This window comes from Propithecus coquereli, unplaced genomic scaffold, assembly GCF_000956105.1.
Source record: "Propithecus coquereli isolate 6110/MARCELLA unplaced genomic scaffold, Pcoq_1.0 Scaffold33, whole genome shotgun sequence".
Taxonomy (NCBI): Eukaryota; Metazoa; Chordata; class Mammalia; order Primates; family Indriidae; genus Propithecus; species Propithecus coquereli.
In genome coordinates this window covers 6540159-6560915 of record NW_012148952.1, presented here as the reverse complement: position 1 = coordinate 6560915, position 20757 = coordinate 6540159, and the positions used below count along the sequence as shown (strand labels likewise).

The window sequence follows — 20757 nt, the reverse complement described above, 5'->3', positions numbered from 1 at the left end:
CAGCTACTCAGGAGGCTGAGGCAGGAGGATCGCTTGAGCCCAGGAGGTGGAGGTTGCAGTGAGCTATGATGATGCCACTGCACTCTAGCCTGGGCAACAGAGTGAGAATTGTCTCTAAATAAATAAATAAATAAAACCTAAATAAATAAAATAAACAAGTAATTAGGTCATGATGAGGATCCATCCTGGATTTTGTAAGTATGATGGGAAGTTTTGAGCAAGGGAATGTTATGACCTAGTTCACATTTGAAATCAAGAGAAATGACAGGATCTGCCTAACTCAAAATCCTATGGATAGTAAATAGAGGAGGCTGGCCTCCGGATACCTTCTAAGACCATCTCTTGTTGAATGATACCGAGCCCCCTGTGTCAGGTCAGATCACAGAGAGTTTCTCATGGAGGCTGATCTCTGAGGGCAGTTCCCTATAGGAATTGTCCCCTGACTTGGAAAGGTGAGTGAGTGGAGACAGGGAATCCGTCAGGAAGGGAGGTCAAGAGGAGAAGATGGGAAGGTAATGGAAAGTTTCCAAGGCCGGCAGAAGCTCTGCAGTGCAGCCTGCAGGCATCCTTCCTGTGACCTGGCCATATGAGTAACAGTCCTCCTTCCACAGAGCAGGGTGAAACAAGAATGTTCCCTTGCTTCTCAGCTCGCCTTACTTGGGTTTCTCAGTGACTGGATGTGGTTTCCGCATTCTTTTCATTCATCTCCCTAAGAGGCCTTGACTCGTTCCTAAAGAAATGCTACACAGAAAACTGCTCCCCTCCCTTCCCCCAACCCATGCAGCAGCCCCCACCTCGGGGGTCACCAGTGCCCTTTATTCCCAAAGCCAGGGCTGGTCTGGAGAGCTTCCCACGCAGAGGGCCCTGCCTGCTTCCATCCATAGCAGGATGCCTAGTGAACTCACTGGCAAAGGCAGCCTAGGACTACAATTTCCTTTTATCCCCTTTTCCTTTGTAGGAAAATTATTTGGCTTAATATCCTTTAAAACAGTGAACTGGCCCCAATGAATGAGTCAGCATCCCTTCGTTTAAACTGGGCTTGGTAGGAGAACAGAGGAAGGATCATTTTTCCATATTTATTGCCTTAAGCCCTTTGAATTAATTCACTTCTGTTTTTGATGGATGCCCTTTGGAATATGTTGTCAGAATGGCACTTGGGTACTCCGTGCACTTCCCACTAACATAACTGGGTCTGTTCTGGTCTCATGAAAGATAACCACCAACGTTTATCTCACTTGCAAGAATCTACTTTCCACTGATAAATGAACCCAGGTATGCCATGTTCTCTATTTTAGAGAGCTGCTTTTTGTTTTTTCTCTGAATCTTTGGGAGGAAACTTACCTCTAGGTCACCCCATGGGTCGAATAAATAACCTTTGAAAGAAAAGAAAAATGTTACATTTTATGTGAAGGGCTATGGCTGGGGTTGAGAGGGAACAATAAGTTCAAAAGCTTGAGATGAGAAGGAGCAATCTGAGAACGTGAAAGTCAGTTCTTCAGAGCTCTTTGGTGATGAGCTATCTAGGAATAGAGTGACCTCTCTGTTCTGGTAGAATAGTCTACCATGATATTACAGTACTTAGGGCTCAGCCTCTTGTGCATTTGAAAACATTATGAAATTTTTAAAAATCATGGTTGAAGATGATTTCAAATATAATGTGTGGTTCAAAACACAATAAAAGAGGACAGGATGCCCTGGGAACAACTGCATGGGTACCCACTGAGGAATGTCCTCTCTGTTGATTTTCAGCTCAGCAAGACTCAATTCACAGATGTTTTGTCCAGTTCCTCCATCCTGTAGATTTGAGATAGGTAAACATAGACTTAAGAGTACGCTGGTGAATGTGCACCTCTTCCCAGTCGCCCACAGGCACTGTTGAGCTCCCTGAAGCTATAATGGACTAGATTGCTGGTGATTTTCTCCCAAGTGAAATGTCCATTTCAGATTGGTAATGTACCTAAAAACTCACGTCTCATAGTGTTGGCAAACACTGTGCAGCAGAGATCAAACCCATGTTTCTTCCTCTTCCCTCAGGTGTCACAATATTGATCAGATTGCCTCCTCCACCCCAGTGAAGGACCTTCTACAGTTTCCTGCTCCCCTCAAAGAAAATCTAGGCTCCCTAGTATAGAAACGTCAAGGCTTTTGTGGAAATTCAGTGACTCTTCTTCCCAACTTTGTCTCACCAGCCTCCATGATCCTGAGCTCCAGCTTCCTGCTGTCCTTTCATGTCAAATCTCATACTACTAATTTCCACCTAGGATGTCCGTGGAATCTTGGCCCCAGTCTTAGCTTGCTAGACTCATAGCTGGCCTTAAAAGCCCAGCATGAGCAGAAGTCAGTTTTGACCTTCTGACCTCCCAGGATCCTCTAGTTGAACTCTTTGTGGCACTTTATCACTTTGATTTTGTACCACGTACTCTTTGGGTACATGCCAACCTCACTTACTAATGCAGACCATTGCCTTTGTCACCACCACAACTGATTGTTTTGTGCCTTTCTCACAGTGGCGACCATGCAGTCATTCAACAGATGTTTGCTAAGTTCTCACATGTACCACACTATGCTCTGCAATAGGGTGCAAAGATGGCCCATTAGCCATGGACTTTGCCCCATGGAGCTTACCTGCTGACAAGTGATAATCGCTGACTTTTGTTGAATGCCTCCAATGTGCCAAATACTGAACTAAGCACCTTTGTTCCCCCCCCCCATATAATCTTCACCACAGCTTTAAGGTGCGTTTTTCTTATCACCCTTTTGCATATGAGCCACCTGAGACTTAGATATGGCAAATAGTTTGCTCAGGGTCCACACCTAGTAAGGAGCAGAGTGAGATTGTGAACCAGGTCTGTTGACTTCCAGACCCATAGTCTTAACCCTCATGTAGCAGCCACTAGGTGTTGCCACCTGTGTGTAGAGTGAATCAGCAGAGGAATGGGTAAGTGCTGTGTGTTCTCTGTCCTCCTCCTTCATGGTACCTTGTTCTGTTTTCCCAGATTGAGCCATACATGCCATATGAATTTACATGTGAGGGGATGCTACAGAGAATCAATGCTTTTATCGAAAAGCAGGTAAGGCTCATTAGCAGTCCATCTGTCTTCGCTGTGTCCTGCTTCCTGTTATCCCAGGGCTTTCAAGACCACTTAAGAGCTCACTGTGTTTCTGTGGTTATTTTTCTGTTTTGTAAGAATCTAGAAACCAGATAATGGCTTGTTGGGATTCTAAAGGCAGCACTGCCATGGTCACCCAAGGGAACCAGGCTTTCCTTGGGGATGAGTTCTTTATGACAGTGGAAGGTCAAATGGAAACTTCCAGCAGGAAAGACTGGATGGTCACAACTCAGGCGTCCCTGTGCCCTGAGCAGGTTCTCAGGGGCATTGCGAAGACTGTGGAGGGGAGGGGCACAGAGAGACCAGCTGTCTGGTCCTGCCTTCACTTCTCACCCTAAGAAAGGCAAGGACTGAAACCAGTGGTTTCTAAACATTCCTTTAATAACGTATGTTCAGTAATTCCAAACGTGGTAGGACTTTTTAGTGATTTTCAAACTTCTTCTAAAAAAGGACCCTTTTCAAATGAAACCTTAGCCCAAAACCTAGCTATATAAAACAGATAAAAGCAGGACTTTGGTTCCAAAGCAGGGGAGGGTGCCAAGAGTCCCACCTCCCCCAACAGGGTTTAGAAACTGCAGCTTGTGCTTCTAGAAGTAAAGGCCAAGAGTGACATTGCTGTCACTTTATAACATTTTAATTCCTTAAGCTTCAAAAGCAACACAGAGCTAGAAATAGATGACTCAGAACCCCTGTGGATAAGGGAATATGAACTCTTTGACCAGATTCCAGAAATAAGGGGCTTTTCTTAAAGAGCAAAGCAGAGTGTTTTAAGACGATGAAGGGATCTTTACATAATGGAGGATGAGAATTGTGCAGGCTGAAAATAGAGATGGTGTGTTAAAAATCTAAGTAGGCACAGATCGTAAGCCCAAGGGGGCTTTCAAAGGAAGAGGTGGTGGTTTGAGGAGACAGACTGGTGAGCAGCCAGCCGGCAGCCCCGGTGCCCCATGGAGGGGAGCCGTGAATCGTGCCCACAGGTTGGCGCCTCTGATATGCTGAGTTTTTGTTAGCTGCAAGAGGGCACGTTCTGCATTCCAGCCACCCGGGTTCAACTCTTGGCATCACAAGTTTCTGGTTGTATGACTTGGGCATGTCACTCAGCCTCTCTGTGCCTTAGTGTCCTCCTCTGAAAAATAAGGATAATAACAGGACCTACTTCCTTCCTCATGAGCTAGCACAGAAGTACTTAGAACAGGGACTGGTACATGGTGTTTAATAAGTGCAGACTAGTACTGTTGGTTATTTAATACAGTGTGCTATACTGCATTATACTGTAGGACACTATGTTGTACTATAATTATTATATATAGTTATATATATAAATTATATTAGTCATCAGGCCTTACCATGGGAGCTAAGCATTGGATGGTTGTCTCATTCAGCCTTTATATGAGACAGACTAACAGAATCATAACTCTGCCAACTACATCCATCAAGATTCTGTGCCAGCGTGTGCCAAACACATCACCGTGTATCATCTCATTTACTCCCCACAGTAGTCCCAGGAGGTGGCAGTAATAACCACCTTCTCTAGATAGTGGAAACTGAGACCCATAGTTCCCAAGCTCACAAGTTGTGGAATCTGGATTTGGCGCTGGTTTGGTGGAGGCCAAGTCTGCATCGGCAGCACTTGAGGGGGTATCAGGAGATAGCAGGTGTCCCGGAGCTGTGCTTCCCGTCCTGCTTTACCTCCAAGAGCCACTCGCCCTTCCTGTAGGTGTCTGGAGGGGCTGCAGGCCCTCCTTTGGCGGTGGGTTTTGAGACATCATGGTGCTTGCTACCTGCCGTCTCGGTGGCTCTCTTGAGGTCGTAGCTGGGTCCCTGCAGCTGCTGCTGAAAGGCTCCTCCTCTTTTCCTGTCCCCACTTCCCCTCAGGGAAGATAGCTGCTCCCCACCAGGCGTGAATGACTTTCGATCAGGTTTATTTTCAGGCTTTTATCTCTTCCTTGAGGCTCATGAATCACAGTGAGTCCTTAAAAGTTCTCAAGTCCTCTCTAAGCCTATTGCTAGGAAGGTCCCATTCCCCAGGCAGACCTTGCCGAACGCTCCATGATGTGGGGGCCCCACCTCGCCTGTTCATCTCTGGGTCCCTCGCACCCTGCCTGACACACGGGGGCACAGTAACTCCCAGGTGAGGGATGAATGCATGAATGGGAGGTGAGCGAGTGACTGTGCTTTTTATTCCTGTGTGTCAAGAACCAAGAAGCTTGTCTTGGACTTTATGATTGGGAAAATGTTACTAAAATTGTCGTCTGGAAAACATGCTAATAAAAATGCACCCCTTACATAAAGACTTTGAGGTCTGCTGTTCACAGAAATCCAGTGGGCAGGATGCTTTGGGACGGCAGGGCCCAGCCTGCAGGGTGGGGAGGGGGAGAGAGGAGAGAGTGTCCGAAGGTATCTTGTGACAGGTGAGTCCTGAAGGCAGATTGGGGGCACAGGCAGGGCCGGGCAAGTCGAGATGCAAAGGCCTGAGAATAAAGAAAAGTCAGGGCGAATGGTAGGAAGTTTAGTGACGACCGAAGACAGAGCCGAGGTGAGGCAGGAGGCGGAGGCAGCAGCGCTTGAGAAGAGGCTTGGCCGAAGGACTCAGATTTGATTCTGGGACAGCAGGAGGCTAAAGGAAGGTTTTGTCACAGGATGAAGGGCAGGGGTGCTCTCGGATTGCTGTTTAAAAGAATCATTGTAGGAATCTTGTGTTTGGGGCATTCTTACCAAACATCCTCCCAATGATCCTGAACAAGCAATAGAGGGGCCTGTTTTGAGTTCATCCCAGGGATTCCAGTGGACCCAGAATGTTCCCCTGATGCCAGAGGGAAGAGAGGAAGCCAAGACCCCATTGGTTCCCAGTTTGAGTCTTCTAACCATTAGCTCCAGGCCCCAGTATGTTAGAGCTTGGGGTCTTTGTTGTTTTTGCAGCTAGATGAATATCTTCAAAGAGCAAGGAGGGTGGAAGGAAGGTGCTCCTGGTATGAACAGCAAAGGCTGCAGCTCTGAGGAGGAGCTTCCTGCCGCAGCTCTAATTAGGCTGGTCTCTGCCTTTGGAGTTCTCCTTGTGATCTGCAAGGAGAGCACAGAAGCTTTTACCCCAGAAACCTTTCAAGGTTGTCCATCAAGCTCAGCCAAGGCAGCAGGAACCCGAGGGAGCCAATTGACATCAATCGAGAGCACCCCAGGCTTAAATGTACAGTCGAGCAGTCACCAGCAGGAAACCCACCCCATAGCCAGCCAGCTATGGCACCCAGTGGGAAAGACCCCTGGCCCTAGGAGGACCACTTGCTCTTCCCTAATGTCCTCCTCCCTTTACTCTACTAAAAATGTTGATTTGGACTGCACGCTCTTTTAGATCAGCTCTTAAAAGAGGCAGTGTCTCCAGCAGAGGGAAATTCTTTGTAATCTAAGATCAAGCACTATTACTCGCTATCCTGAGTATGCCTGGGCATGTTAAGGTTTTCATTATGCATTTCATGGGGAAGTCTTATGTGTTGGCCTCAGGCCAGAGAGTACAACAGGTTATTTTGAAGGAATGGCAACAATCAGATTGATTTCTAAAAACCACACATACGCTCTTGAACCCTATTTTGTATTTCCCGTAAAGACCCTGTAAACATACAGGATGGTCGCAGTCATGCTAGTGTGTAAAGAGCTGTGTGATTCGTGTGAAAAGCATTCTGGAGATACGGAGGTTAAAAAAGGGTTAACTCAGCCAGGGGACAGGGGGCGTGAGGGACTAATCCCAGCACTCTGGGAGGCCAAGGTGGGAGGATTGCTTGAGGTCAGGAGTTTAAAAACAGCCTGAGCAAGAGCAAGTGAGTCTCCCCCACCACCTCCCCCTCCACCCACCCCCCACTCCCATCTCTACAAAAAGTAGAAAAATTAGCCCCAAGTGGTGGCGCACGCCTATAGTCTCAGCTACTCGGGAGGCTGAAGCAGGAGGATCACTTGAGCCCCAGGAGTTTGAGGTTGCAGTGAACTATGATGATGCCACTGCACTTTACCCCGGGGTGACAGAGTGAGACTCTGTCTCCAAAAAAAAAAAAAAAAAAAAAAAATTCAAAAGTGCCTGTGGAATCAGCTGAAGTTCCTAGGATGTCTGCTCATCAGAGCCTGTAATGAACTCACTGAGGAGTGTTCTGGACACAAGGACACGCCTGTTAGTGAATCTGGGCAGTCTGCGGGTAGGGGCGATGGTGGAGGTGACACAATTACAGGAGAAGAGAAAAAGGAATTAAAAAGGAGGGAAGATTGGCACTTGCTTGGGGAATGTTTACTTGAAAAATCAATGGCTGCTGTTTGCCCAGCTAGTCCGGCTCTCGGAGACGGGTTGGTAATGATTAAGCGCGGGACCCTGGAGGCTGGGTTCACATCCCAGCTCTGCTGCCACTGCCCCTGGCCTTAGGCAAGTTACCTAACTGCTCCAGGCTCTTTCCTCATCTGTGAAACGGGGATCATGCCACCTGCCCCGTCGGGTTGGTGGAGGACTCCACGGACTGATACGTGTTTAGCGCTGGGAACAGCACGTGGCCCAGCCAGGCGCTCCGAAAGCCGGGGCTCCTTGGTGCTGCAGGAGCCCAGAAACCAACAGAGGTGTGCGCTTCAGATGGCTTCATTAAGATGTAATTTACAGACCCCAAAACTCACTGTGTTAGGGTCCAATTCAGTCGTTTTTTTGTAGCAAATTGATGGAGTTGTGCAACTACCACCACAGTCTAGTTCTGCGATGTTTCCGGCACCCCAGGAAGCTCATTTGTACCTCTTTACAGTCAGTCCTTGTTCCTGCCCCAGCCCCAGAAAACCACTGATCTATGTTCAGTCTTTCTAGATTTGCCTTTTCTGGATATTTCTGGCTTCTTTCACTTGTTTTGAGGCTCATCCATGTTGTACCATGTATGTGCACTTCTTTTTATCGCTGAATGTCGTCCCACAGTACAGCTATACCGCAGTTTGTTTATCCGTCCACCAGTCGATGGACATTTGGGCTATTTCTACCCTTGGCTCGCGTGGTAAGTGCTGTGCACGAGATCTTCGTGTGACGTGTGTTTACGTTTCTTCCTGGTAGGCTCCTCGTGGTCACAGAGTGTGAGTGTGGTAGGTTTCCGGCCAGCTCCTCGGGGGTGAGCTTGCACTCAGGGATTTGCACAAGGAGAGAAGACCGTGGAGATGAGAGGCTGCCGCTCAGCTTCACAGCCGCCCTCCATTGCCTGTGGAACACATATTCACACTTGCTTCTGGGAAACGGGCCAGGGGCTGCCCGTGGACAGAGTCCACTTCCTTTTGAGGGACAGCGCAGGCTGAGAGCGGTGGGATCCGCCCTAGCAACTGAGGTGTGCCTAATGCGGTCAGTCACTCAATATTTATCGAACCCTTTCCCGGCCAGACCCAGATCTCCCAGCATAACACAAACAACACGTGTCCTTTATCCCTCAAAGAGCTGGGTGAGAGTGGCCCAAACCCCGTCTTCCTGGCCTGGAACTTGTCCCACCAGCCTCCTCCCTTCTCTATGCAAATGCCTGGTCTGTCTTCCTCTAGCTCCTGCCTCCAGACGTGTATATCCAAACCCGTCTTCCTGGTTCCAAACAATGTGGTTTCCACAGAAATCCGCTTGTACCTAGTCTGGCATGGACTTAGTGACTCTGTTGGAGATTCGGCCTGGGCTCTCGGTGGGGCTTTGTGGGGCAGGCCTGTCCCACACCACTCAGCGTTCTCTTGTGGGCCCTTCGGTTCCTGCTCTTCCACTCTGCTCCAAGCAGATGACCCTTTCCCTGGCCCAGCCAACCAAGAGGGAGGGACAAGCCAGCCCCTCCACCTAGAGCTTCTCCCAGGGAGCACCACCCCTCCCTTGCTCTTGTGGTGTTTTGTGAGCAATGTTTTCTCCATGCCGTTAATTAGCCTTTGTTGTTACCGAGGCACTGCCCTTACCTCTCACAGTGAGTTGTGTTCATTTGTTTAGAACGTTGCTCTGTCTCATAAATTTGTTGGTTAATAGGCCTTTGTTGTTATGGTTTATGGCTACTGCATGGACATTCCAGAATAGTCAAGCACATTTGGGGAAATTTGGAGATTGGTTGGAATAATTGTTAGGGAGGAATGCAGATGTTCTGTGTTCCAAGTGGGCTTGTTAGCCAGATTGGAAATTACTGTTTATATCTCATTCCGGCAGCACAGAAGCTTGCTGGATTGGAATAGTCTCCTTCTCTTCTTCTACTCTCAAAGCCCCCAGGATGCTAGGACCATGCAGTTCAGTTCAACAGCTCTTTATTGAGTGCTAGTTATCTTCAAAGGCTCATGCTAGCAATAAGCCACTAATTCCTATGCATCCTGCAAAGCCCAGCCCAGAATTCCCTGCCTCCTGGAAGCCTTCTCCGATTGCTGCCACCACCACTCTTCCCCCTCCCTAGAGTTAATTCTTTCCTCCCTCTGAGTGGCCTGTGCATCCTGTTTGGGCAGATGTTCTGTGCTGCTCTGTGATTTTTCAAGGGCTGGCCTCTCCGACTAGGCTGTGCACCAAACCTCCGAGCCCAGGGACTGTGTCTCCTTCACGTTCGTATTTCCAGCTTCCAGTGTAAGGCTTTAATGGTCATTTGTGAAGCCTTGAATGAGTGAATGGATGAAGACACCTTCGAAACTAACTTATGTGTTTCTTGGAAGTTTGAACAAAGATGCTCGTGTCTGGCTTGAGTCCCCCTCTCTCCTGGGCTGTTGCAGCAGCTGTCTGTCTCTCTGTCCCCAGCACTGCGGGTCCTGCTGCTCCTCTGCCCAGAAGTCTCCAGTGGCTTCCATCTCACTTTGGGGGAAAGCCAGAGCTTTATGTTGGCCCCTGAAGTTCTGCGTGCTCTGCCTCCTGGACCCCATCGCCCCCAGCTTCCCACCCACAGCACACACTCTGCCCAAGCCACCGGAATGTCCTGCTCCCCCCGGAACAGTCTCCTTTGTCAGAGCCTCAGGTCTGGGTTTCCTCTGCCTGGAACGTTCTTCCTAGATACTTGCGTGGCTCACCTGTTTACTTACTCAGGTCTTTTCTCAAACGCCGCCTTCTCAGTGATGCATTATCTGGACACACACCCCCAACCAGTCTCACTTCATTCTTTTTTTTTTTTTTCTTTTTGAGGCAAGGTCTTGCTCTGTCGCCCAGGCTAGTGTGCAGTGGCATGATCATAGCTCACTGCAACCTCGAACTCCTGGGCTCAAGTGATCCTTCTGCCTCAGCTTCCCAAAGTGCTGGGACTATAAGTGTGAGGCCACCATGCTCGGCCTCACTTCCTTCTTTTCTAGAGCACCTATTGCCTTTTAACATACTGTATGTACCTGACTTATCTGTTTTGTTTTTCTTTCCCCCTCACTGAATGAAGGCAGGGGTTCCCATTGTGTGCCAAGTGATCCCCCCACCAAGGGTCTAGGTCGCACATAGCAGTGGTGACAGCCAACACGTGCATGGTGTGATACGTATCAGGCACTTTTTATGTCAAGATGAATCAACAAATGGAGGAGCTGAGATTTAAATCTCGGCAGTGTGAGTGCTGAACCCTATGCTTTTCTGCCTCTCACAAGTATTTGTTGAATGAATGAATGAACAAATGATTGCGTGACTGCTTATGGTGAGGAGATAAGGTAATTTGGTATTGCCACGTCAGCCTGTGCTGTGGTTGCACAAAACAGAAGACATCAGCCCTCTGTGAGCACCCAGTGGTGCCGGCACCCATGGGGGAGAAGAGGCTATCACGGGGCTTCCACTGCAGTCGTGCCCTGCCGGCAGCTGGGCCAGAGGTGGCTCTTGTAGACGTGGGTGAATTATCATGTATGATTCAGGCAACTCAACTTCTACCTCTGGACCCTGGCAGTGAATAACGGTCAACCTTAGAACATTGTCTTTAGCATCTCAAGGTGCCTTCTTACCAGCCCCCGCATTTTTATCTCATGGGAATTACATAAGGCATGAAGAGCAGATGGTATGTCCTCGTTTTATGCGTGAGCGCAGGCAGAGAGGGCTTGGGAGACAGCTGTGAATTCCCACAGCTGGGAGCAGGGTCCCAGCCCGGACTCCCAGCTCCCTCCTGCCGTGCTCACCAATGAGGCCAACCCCCTGCAGACTGTTGCGTATTTTGCCCACAGGTTCACGTGGCCGGTAAGGGAGAGGCAGGATATGCTCTCAGAGCCGACTGCCTATAGAACCTGGGTTGGGTTTTGCTTTGCTCATTTTTTGTTGCCTTTGGCTCATTAAAAGTTACACAAACACAGGTATTAAAAACACACATGCACAAGCAGTAGGGAAGACCCCTCCTGGATGCTGCTCCTGCCACCCCCCGTGCCAGCACTGCACTCACCTTGGTGCTCAGCGCCCCCACCCCGCAGCATGCGGCCCTCGTGCTCCTGCTGTCACCCTCCACGTGACAGGGTGGGGCGGGAAACATTTCCTCCGTCTGTGCCAGTGCCAGAGCTCTGGGCCCTGAGATGACTGACCAGCTCCCTCACACCGGGTGAGGAAAGGAAGTGTGCAGAAACATAAAATATTCCAGAAGGACACGTATTGAAAAGTACATTTCCTTACCACTCCCGACCCCGTCACTCCATTTCGCTTCCCAGGGAGGAGAGGCTCTTGGAGCAGCACATGTGTGTTCACACATGTCTACGTATCTCCTCCCCAGAGCTTGCCGCAGTGGAAACACCATCCACCACTCCCACTCTGCTTCCCCTTCTCAAGACATCTTAGAGATGTTCCCCCGTTGGCTCAGAGAAAACTGTCTCTTTTTTTGGTTTTGTTTGTCCTTAAGCAGCTATCCATTTAAATATAACCTTCAGATTGTTCTGAGCTGTTCTGACAGGACTGTTGTGCTGTCCCTGCCATCCTGTAGGGGTTTCTCTGCACACGTCCCCATATATCTGTGGGCGAGTTCCCACAGTGGCACTCAGAGCCAGGATCCTAACCACTGGGCTCCCCGAGGGATGGCCTGGCCCACGTGGAGTTCGGCACGGCCCTCGGGTGTCCTGCACAGACAGCGCCACAGCGAGCTCTCGGTGTCAGAGGTGCCTGTGTTCCCACCACTGGCACCTGCTCAGGATCATGTCAGGCACAGCTGAAATGAGACTCCGGGCCCCAGGTCAGAGAGATGTCCCCACTCGTCTTCTAGCCACACTGATGGGTCATCATGCTGCCCTGGTTGCTTCGTGGTCCTCCAGCCCTCTCTGCCCAGCCGCAGGTGATCCTCAGGCTGGTTCCCTCCGCTCCCACTGGGTCCCTGGGATGACTGGCTGTGCCCCATTCTGAGCACCCTCATGCCTTCTTTGTAGGGGGTGCCGTGTTCCTTGTCCTACCACATGCTGCTCAGGCTGTTTCTCTAGTTGTTCAATTGGTGGTTCAATTGTTGTACAGCATGTCCGAGAATAATGATTTGTTCTAAGTCGTTTTGTTGTATTGTCAATGAGAAAAAAAAATTCCTGGCTGGGGCCACCGTTGGTGCGGAGTTCGCACATTCTCCCTACGTCTGTGTGAGTTTTCTCCAGGTACTCCGGTTTCTCCCCACGTCCCACAGACGTGCTCAGTTAAGTTCTCTGACATGTCTACGTGGTCCCAGTCTGAGTGAGTGTGGGTGTGTGTGAGCGTGCCCTGCAATAGGATGGCGTCCTGTCCAGGGCTGGTCCCCACCATGTGCTCTGAGCTGCTGGGACCCGTGACCCTGAAGTGGAATAAACAGGTTGGAAAACCAGCCGTCGTTAGTATACGTACTCGTATTACATGGCGGGATACTTTCCGGACAGACCTTGTACAAATGATTTTACAGTAAAACTCTGTAAAGTACACAACGATCACCTATTAGAGATGTAAGACAATAAATCATGCACTACAGAAGCCCTCAGGGACTCTGCCGTCTTTGTGATTGTTGGTGAGCTATGTGGCCGGAGGAGGTGCTGCTGACAATTTTTGCTTTACGGACGGACATTTGTTCTTTGATTTAACTCACCACCACTACGACCACCGTCACTCACTGACTCTCCATAAATTGGGTAAATAATTATCTTACTTGTTCTTGCTAATCTTTCATAAATCATACATATGGCTCACCTTTATTTTAGTGTTTAATATGAGAAGCATTGGGATCTTTATTTAAAAATGTGATGATGCTTTCGTGACCAGAAACATGCCATAGGATGTTAACTCTCGTTTACGTCAATCAGCCTGCGGTGAAATGGGTTTTGTTGTAGTCTGTTTCTGAGAACCTGTGGACATGGTAAATGAGGACTCACCGTAGTTGTTTTCAGCCAACACGCCCGGAGTCCCTGCAAGGACTAGGCACCGTGTCAGGTGACATTAGAGACGCCTGCAGGGTCCTCAGTGTGATCCTTCACCTCATGGCGTCAGAATCTTGCCATTGGGATAAAACTAGCACTCCTGAAACAATGCCATGTTAGGGAACTGCCAAATCAGAGTAGACACAGTGTCACTGGATTCAGAGGTGGCCTGAAGATGGGCCTTGAAAAGTGAGGGAGATGGCGGCAGGCGTGGCGCTGCACATGTGACAGGCGTTCCCTCTTTCCCTTGAGCCCTGTGTGAAAGACGCTGATGTTGTCCGCTCTTGTGGTTGAGGAAGCTGGTGACTAGAGAGGTCAAGACCTGGCCCGAGGTGGCGGTGTAGGTCAGCCTCATTCCAGCCCTGGTCTGTCCCCACCCCTTCCCTCCACCGCTCTCCCCGTGTGGTGCGGCCCATGGCCGGGGCTGCTTGGCAGGGCTGGGAATCCCCAATTGTATCCTTGGTCCCTTGGCCAACAGCTTTGTTGTCATTCTAGGACTTCTGCCATGGGCAAGTGATGTGGCCGCCCCTCAGCGCCCTGCAGGTGAAGCTTGCTGAGCCCGGGCAGTCCTGCAAGCAGGTGTGCCAGGAGAGCCAGCTCATCTGTGAGCCTTCTTTCTTCCAGCACCTCAACAAGGACAAGGACATGCTGAAGTAAGTGGTGGGGGGCAGGGGGTATGGAGGTGGACAGCTCAGCCTCTGTAGACTCCAGCTTGCCTCTGGGCTAGGCTTGGGTGAGTGGTACCAGGTTTCAGTTTCCAGGCTTGTGGGCTTTGGGGACAAGGTGTGGGAAGGGGAGCAGGACACAGCACGTTCCCCTCAGAGAGAATTAGCCCAAGCTTGTTAGTCAGGTGAGATGAGGTTGCTGTATTTAGAATTTGAACAGGGGTGCCGTGTTCGCATAAACAGCGCCGTGTCTGAGCTTGGAGACTGTGGGAGGTGTTCAGTTTGCTAATATTGGCCCCAAGAACAATGGGAGGGGAGGTGGGTACAGAGCCATAGGCATAAACGGACCCCTGGCAGCAGTGGGGTCTCCAGATGGCCCCCAGCAAAGCCCGAGTAGTTCAGGGGACGGGTGGCAGCCTTCGACCCCAGAGTCAGAAAGGAATGAGAAATACGTAGAAGGAACTGGCACCAAACTGCTCATGACAAATTCCATGTACCGCCTTCCCCTCCTGTGTCCCCGTTCCCTTTTGCACTTTGTTCCGGACCTTTGGCACCTGGTGCACCATGTCCCATGGCAGCAAGGTGGATGCGGCACCAGGCACGCTGGCCCAGGGCCGCACACAGGAGGGTCTTCAGTATTCCTTGGATTTTACCTCTCGTTTGCTGTCTTAGTCCATTTTGCATTGCTATAAAGGAGCACCTGAGACTGGATGATTCACAGAGAAAAGAGGTTTATTTGGCCCAGGGTTCTGCAGGCTGTACAAGAAGCGCGGCGCCAGCAGCTGCTTCTGCTGATGGCTTCAGGGAGCTTCCAGTCAAGTTGGAGGATGAAGGGGGAGCAGGCATGTCACATGGCGAGAGAAGGAGCAAAAGAGGGAGTTAGGTGGTGCCAAGCTCTTAAACAACCAGCTCTCATGTGAACTCGTTATCTCAGGGAGGGCACCAAGCCATCCATGAGGGATCTGCCCTGTGACCCAAACGGACCCCACATTCAACACTGGGGCTCAATGTCAACATGAGATTGGGAGGGACCGGGCACCCAAACCATATTATCACTTGCGTTACTTTTAGTGATGCCCTGGGTTTTCCTTTGTGTCGGCATTTTGGGTTTGGCTTTTGTAGTCCCTAAATTTCCATGTGAGGTTTCTTGCCTCTGACTCGTGACCCGTCAGGGCTTAATCTCCCTATTTTTATCATGCCCCGTGCCAGCCCACAGATTGCTTAATTGTCCAGCCTCCCCACCCCCATCCTCTACCTTAGTAGCTCTGCTGAGGCGTTTTCTCCGAGAGACTTGCCTGTACATAATAAGACACTGTCCCAACTGCAAATACTCTGTCCAGCAGCTGGACTGCCCCCAGCTTGAAGAGCACATCTAGGAACAGGGAGTGGACGTGGGGCTCCGGGTTCGCCCATCCTGGTCCTGGCTTCACACTCTGCTAGTGCTGTCAGCCACTGTGGCCATCTGTGCGCAGTGATCTCTCGGCCTGGTCCCTCCCGTGAGTCATCCTAGCCTCAAGTGTGCTGAGACATGCTTTTTATGGAGAGTGTAATTTCACACTTTGTAGGAATCTTCTCTTGTCAGGGAGGATGTGTGGCCTCTGGAGTCTCGCCTGCAGGGACGCTCTCCTGAGCAGGCACGTGGGCAATGCTATTTTTTCCCCTTCTTTTTATGGGAAGACCAGGCACAGAGGCTGCCCCAATTCCACCATCAAAACAGAGGCCCAGGCCAGAAGAGGGAGGTCCGTGTGGCGAGACCAGGGAAGCTCTGTAAGCGTGGGGTCTGGTGGATGTGGAAAGCCGCTGATGGTACTCGAAGCATCCGATTCCACAGCACAGATCCTGCATCCTGGGGTTCCATGAGGGGCTTTCCACCAGCCCCTTTTGCAGACAGCCCCCAGAGCAAGGTGGCATTTTGAGAACCCTGAGTACTCTCTCCACACAGAAGTCTGAATTCGCTGGGTACAGACGGGGGGACTGTACACGGTACCGTCTACATCAGCCCACTTCTGGAAGAGGGAACGTGAGACACGCGTCCTGGGAAGGGGACCCGAATGGGAGCCCTGAACGTGGCAGCTTCTTTCCTGGCCAGGCAGGAGTCAGGGCTCCCGTCCCAGAGGCCGTAATCAGGGCCTGGTTTGGGGCTGACACGGGGCGCCACACAGGCATCCCACCTCCAAGGGTGCAGGTCAGCAGGGACACAGCTGGGCGAGTGGCCAGTTCCCTCCATTCCATCAGTTTTCTCATCTGCAAAATGGGGACATCCTGGGTGGTGGTGAGATATAATGTATAGCCCTTGCCAGAGATACAGCAGAGCGAGCAGCACCTTCCTCAGAGCTTTGGGTGTCGGAATAGGCCTGAGGCCACCTGGCCAAGCCTGGAAAAGCCAGTCCCCTGCCCTGGCCTCCCTCCCTCCCTACCTCTGTACGCCATGCAGGGTCCACGAGAACTCAGTGTGGGGCTGCCCTGCAGCCAGGCCCTGTACTGTGGGATCGCTCACCCCTACCCCACTGCAGAGATGAGGGTTTTCTTGCAGGAGGCTGGAATGAATGCTAATTTTGCAATAAATCCGTCCGAATTTAATTTTCTGAACATAAGAGCCCTACTGAATAACTTGTTCATGCATTTGTAAATACGATAATATTGTGAAAGCCCAGCTATCTGGCGGTCTATTGAGTGCCTCCTCAGCGTGGAGGTAATCCTGGTCCATCCATATTCATGGCCAATTAGCAATTAGCAGCTCCTGCAAGCTGGTGCTGCTTTCTCTTCTCCAGCTTGGGGCCTGGTTCTGAGCCAGGCTTAAGCTCCTTTCAGTCTTTGAGTATCCACGGCCTTTAAGAGCCTCCTGTCCTCACTGTGTAGTGTGACTTCTGTATATCACGTCAGTGGAGCCTTGGGAGCATCCTGTGTTGTCATCTTGAATCAGGGAGGGTTGAGTTCCTTGAGTTCCTGCGCACGCAGCTACAGTTCAGTCTGGAGAGGCCGCCGCAAAGCATGCAGGATTCAGGTGTGACCCACCCTCTGGACAAGACTCCTCCCGGGCCAGGATGGGGGCTTGGAAGGTGGAGGGCCCGGAGAAGTGCCAGAGTCCATCCCAGTGTGGCCCCGTGGGCAGGACTCAGCGCCATACCTAGCAACACGTGTTCACGTGAAGCCCGGTTTGTAAGTTCGCTACCTCTTAAAGTTGCGTCTTCTGAAATTTGGCAGTGTTGGCAGTCGGGGTTGCTCTGTGAGAAGCGGGAACGCTAAGTGGTGCAGTCTAGACCGCGAGCTCTTTGGCACCTGGGAGTAGGGAGACAGCCCTGAGTCCGAGTGGGCACAAGGGGACTTGGTGGGACAGGACTGGCAGGCACAAAGGCCCCGGAGAGGGGGCGGGGGGAGGAAGGTGCTCTAGGGCAGGGCGAGTGCAGGAGCCGGGCAGCAGGTGGGACAGCGGCTTCTCAGCCTAACGCCTGTGATGGCAGGCACGTGGCAGGGGGCTTTGCCTTCTTGTCCTCCTTCAAGAGCTATAACTCGTCAGCTGAGGGCCGATGGCCCAGGAGCCCTGGCCCCTTCCTGTAGGAAAAGCTCTTCAGGCCCTGGCAGGAAGTCAGCAGCGCAGGAGTGTGTGGGGACGTGAGGAAGACATAACAGGGACAGAGGCAGGCATAGTACGTGTACCCCTAAAAAGCCAGGGGCCTCCGAGGGAGGCTGTCTGGTCTCTCAACGTGCTCTAGTGACGGGAAAGTCGCCTCGACTCTCTGGTGCCTTTTGCTAACTAGTTCAGCATAGACGATACAGTCGCCTTCCTGAATGCCCAGGGCTGTGGGAGAGCTCCCTGGGGGGCCTAGAAGACGCTCAGGCCAGGGGGTTGGATGGCACCCGGAAGTGGCACCCACCACGGGCCACAGCACCGCATCCACTGAACCTTGGGGGAGCTACCGCCTGACAGGCCTCACCCGTGGCTTCGGGAAGCGTTTGCCGTGTGAGCTTGGGGGCCTCTGTGCATCGCCGGGCAGGCTTCTGCCACTGCTGGTGGCCTCAGCCGGGCCGTGTGGGCTCGTCCCCTAGGAGGTGGCGTCCTGGAGCCTGAGCCCAGGTGACCCGGGAGGGAGCGAGAGGGTTTCCTTGGCTCCTGACAATTGCACCCCGCACCGTGGGGTCCGAGAGGGGTTGTGGAGATTCCCACGCTCTGGTTAGCCTGCCGGGCAGAGGGAGCGGGCGTAGCAACTGCTGTAATTCGCCTAAATAAACAAATGTCATAAGTGTAAATCCGTGTCCCGAGGCCACGTTCCCACGTGTAAACTTTCCATTCAAAATTCAGCTCTAGATCCCCCCCCTCTGTGTGCTGGCCGGTCAGGGTAGCCTGCGAAGGACCTGGGAGCTCCAAGTCTGACTCATTTTTCCTTTTAGGAAATCCATAAAAATCCCACCTCCTGCCCTCTCCCTTCATGGTTCATGACCTTGAACCCGAGCGCTGCCGTGTCCCAGCTGGCAGCACGAGCAGGGTGTTGGGGGGTGTGGGGAAGGCACAGAGCCCCCCTGGCAACTGCAGGGGCAGGATAAGAGGGGCCTGCTCTCCGGAGTGGCCCCGGGCTCCTGGCCTGGCCCCGTGTGCAGCCACAGCCGCAGGCTCTGGGGAGATGAGGCCAGAGGGCCAGGGACGTGCGGGTCCCAGAAGCAGTTGGGGCCTCGGCGAAGCCGAGCAGGATCCAGGCCAGCAGCCCTGGAGAGCTGAGCAGATGTGCTGGGGATCGCTGGAGGAGTGTCAGCAAGGGCGGCAGGCCCCGGGGAGCCGTCGGCTAGAGGAAGACAGGATGCAGCAGCGCCAGGGAGAGTGACGCCTCGTGCCGTGCATGCGCAGGCGCACACGCAGTTGGTGTGGAAGCTTCCCGGAGGCAACAGGAAACCTCAGGCTCCCAATCCTGATCCCCTCCCTATCGGCAAGAAGTGAGACTTCCATGAACAAAGCAAAACGGAAGTGGTTGGTGTGTGTGTAAATTCACATCGACGGGCAAAGGAGGAAGGTGGCATAGCATCCCGTGTCTGCCAGGGTAGAGTGACGACAACAGTGATGATGACCGTCGCAGTGACAGTTACCATTTATTGAGCACTGACTCTGAGCGCGGCTCTCCCGAGTGCTGCAGAGGCCCAGTGAGTTGATGGCCCCGGCTGTACCGTCTATTTGATTGCTTTCCCGTGGGAGACTAAGGCTGTGTAACAGGAATGTTTTTAAGCCTTTAACAAAAGTTAAACATACTTTAAAAAAAATATTTAAATAATGCATAGCTTTGCCCAGTCTCACTTCCTTGAAAGCAACTATTGCTAGTGTGTTAGTGTGCAGCCTTCTTGACCTTCGACCCTCATGCGCACACACTGGGCTGATGACACGTGCGTCCTGTTCTGGAACTCGCCTCCCTCCAGCACGGCGCTTGCGCTGGAGCACACATTTCCCCCTCGTTCTTTTTCAATGGCTGCAGAGAACTCCAAAAGCACAGATGGGCCATGATTTATTTGGCTGTGTCCCCCTTGGTGAGTATTTGGGTTGTTTCCAGTTTTTCTCCATCACAGGCGACACTTCACTGGCAGCTTGAACACAACACACGCCCCTGCACACACGCCCTGGTGCACACATGCCCTCTCCAGCCTAGATGCCTAGGAGTGGAGGGTTCGGGGGTCCGAGGGTGGGTGCCATTTCATTTCTAAGGCAGGAGAACCTCCCCCCACACCTCAGGAGGCTGCTGATGGCACCAGTACGAGGACAGGCCCTGTCCTCTGCATCACCGACTGATGTGCCTTTCTCTTCCTGTTCAGGTATGAGGTGATCTGCCAAAGCTCAGAGCTGGCCAAGGACATCCTGGTGCCCTCCTTCGACCCCAAGAACAAGCACTGTGTGTTTCAAGGCGACCTCCTGCTCTTCAGCTGTGCGGGTGCCCACCCCAGGCACCGGAGGATCTGCCCCTGCAGGGACTTCATCAAAGGCCAGGTGGCTCTCTGTAAAGACTGCCTATAGCAGCCACCTGCTCAGCCCCACACCATGCTGCTGGGACGGACAAGGGCTCCAGCCCCATCGGGCAGGGCCGGGGCAGAATTCATTCAGGGACTCTGGCCAGAGCCCGATCTTTTTGGTGGAAGTTTAAATTTTGGTGTTGCTCTTGCTGTGGTCAGAGCAGCCCAGTGGAGTCCTCACCAAACAAAAGGAGAGCAGATACCAGGCTGGGAGTCTGGCTTCTCCCGGCACGGTGCCATTTCTGTTTCTTGAGGAGCAACTGCGGGTAGACTCCGTGGATACAGCTGCTCCAGGGTAAAAAGAGAGTCTCAAGAGTCATTTAAAACAAAACAAGAGGAGAGGGATTGAGCCGATTGGAAAGAACTTTGAATGGGAACATTCCTAAACCCATTAACTTATTTATTTGGGAGGGAGGGAGGGGAAAGAGGGAGGGAGAAGAGGGCTTAATCACACCTTTCTTCTTTTATGTCCACTGTTAGTCATCCACCTTTGCTATACTGTTGTTCTGTCTGCTCCGGGTGGGGTGCAGGAGTCGGCAGGGTGTGCCGTGGGGCTGGTGGCATGTTCAAGGACAGCATGGGGACCTGGCTGCTCAAAGCAGGTGGCAGTAGAGCAAAAGAAAATCTTGCTTTGGAAACACAGCCAAACTGTCCAGGGCATTGTTGTAGATGGCAGCTAGAGGATAGGCACCCCCCGGGCACAGGGGGATGTG

General features: G+C 51.8%; 1 protein-coding gene across 1 annotated transcript in view; it reads left to right on the top strand.

Annotated features, from left to right (window-relative positions):
* MGAT5 (mannosyl (alpha-1,6-)-glycoprotein beta-1,6-N-acetyl-glucosaminyltransferase) overlaps positions 1–20048 on the top strand; it is a 213135-nt gene extending 193087 nt beyond the window's left edge. The window contains exons 14-16 of the mRNA XM_012650516.1: positions 2997–3071; positions 13890–14047; positions 19850–20048. Coding sequence (XP_012505970.1) covers positions 2997–3071; positions 13890–14047; positions 19850–20048 — 432 coding nt within the window. The remainder of the gene's footprint in view (positions 1–2996; positions 3072–13889; positions 14048–19849) is intronic.
* Positions 20049–20757: the final 709 nt, after the last annotated feature.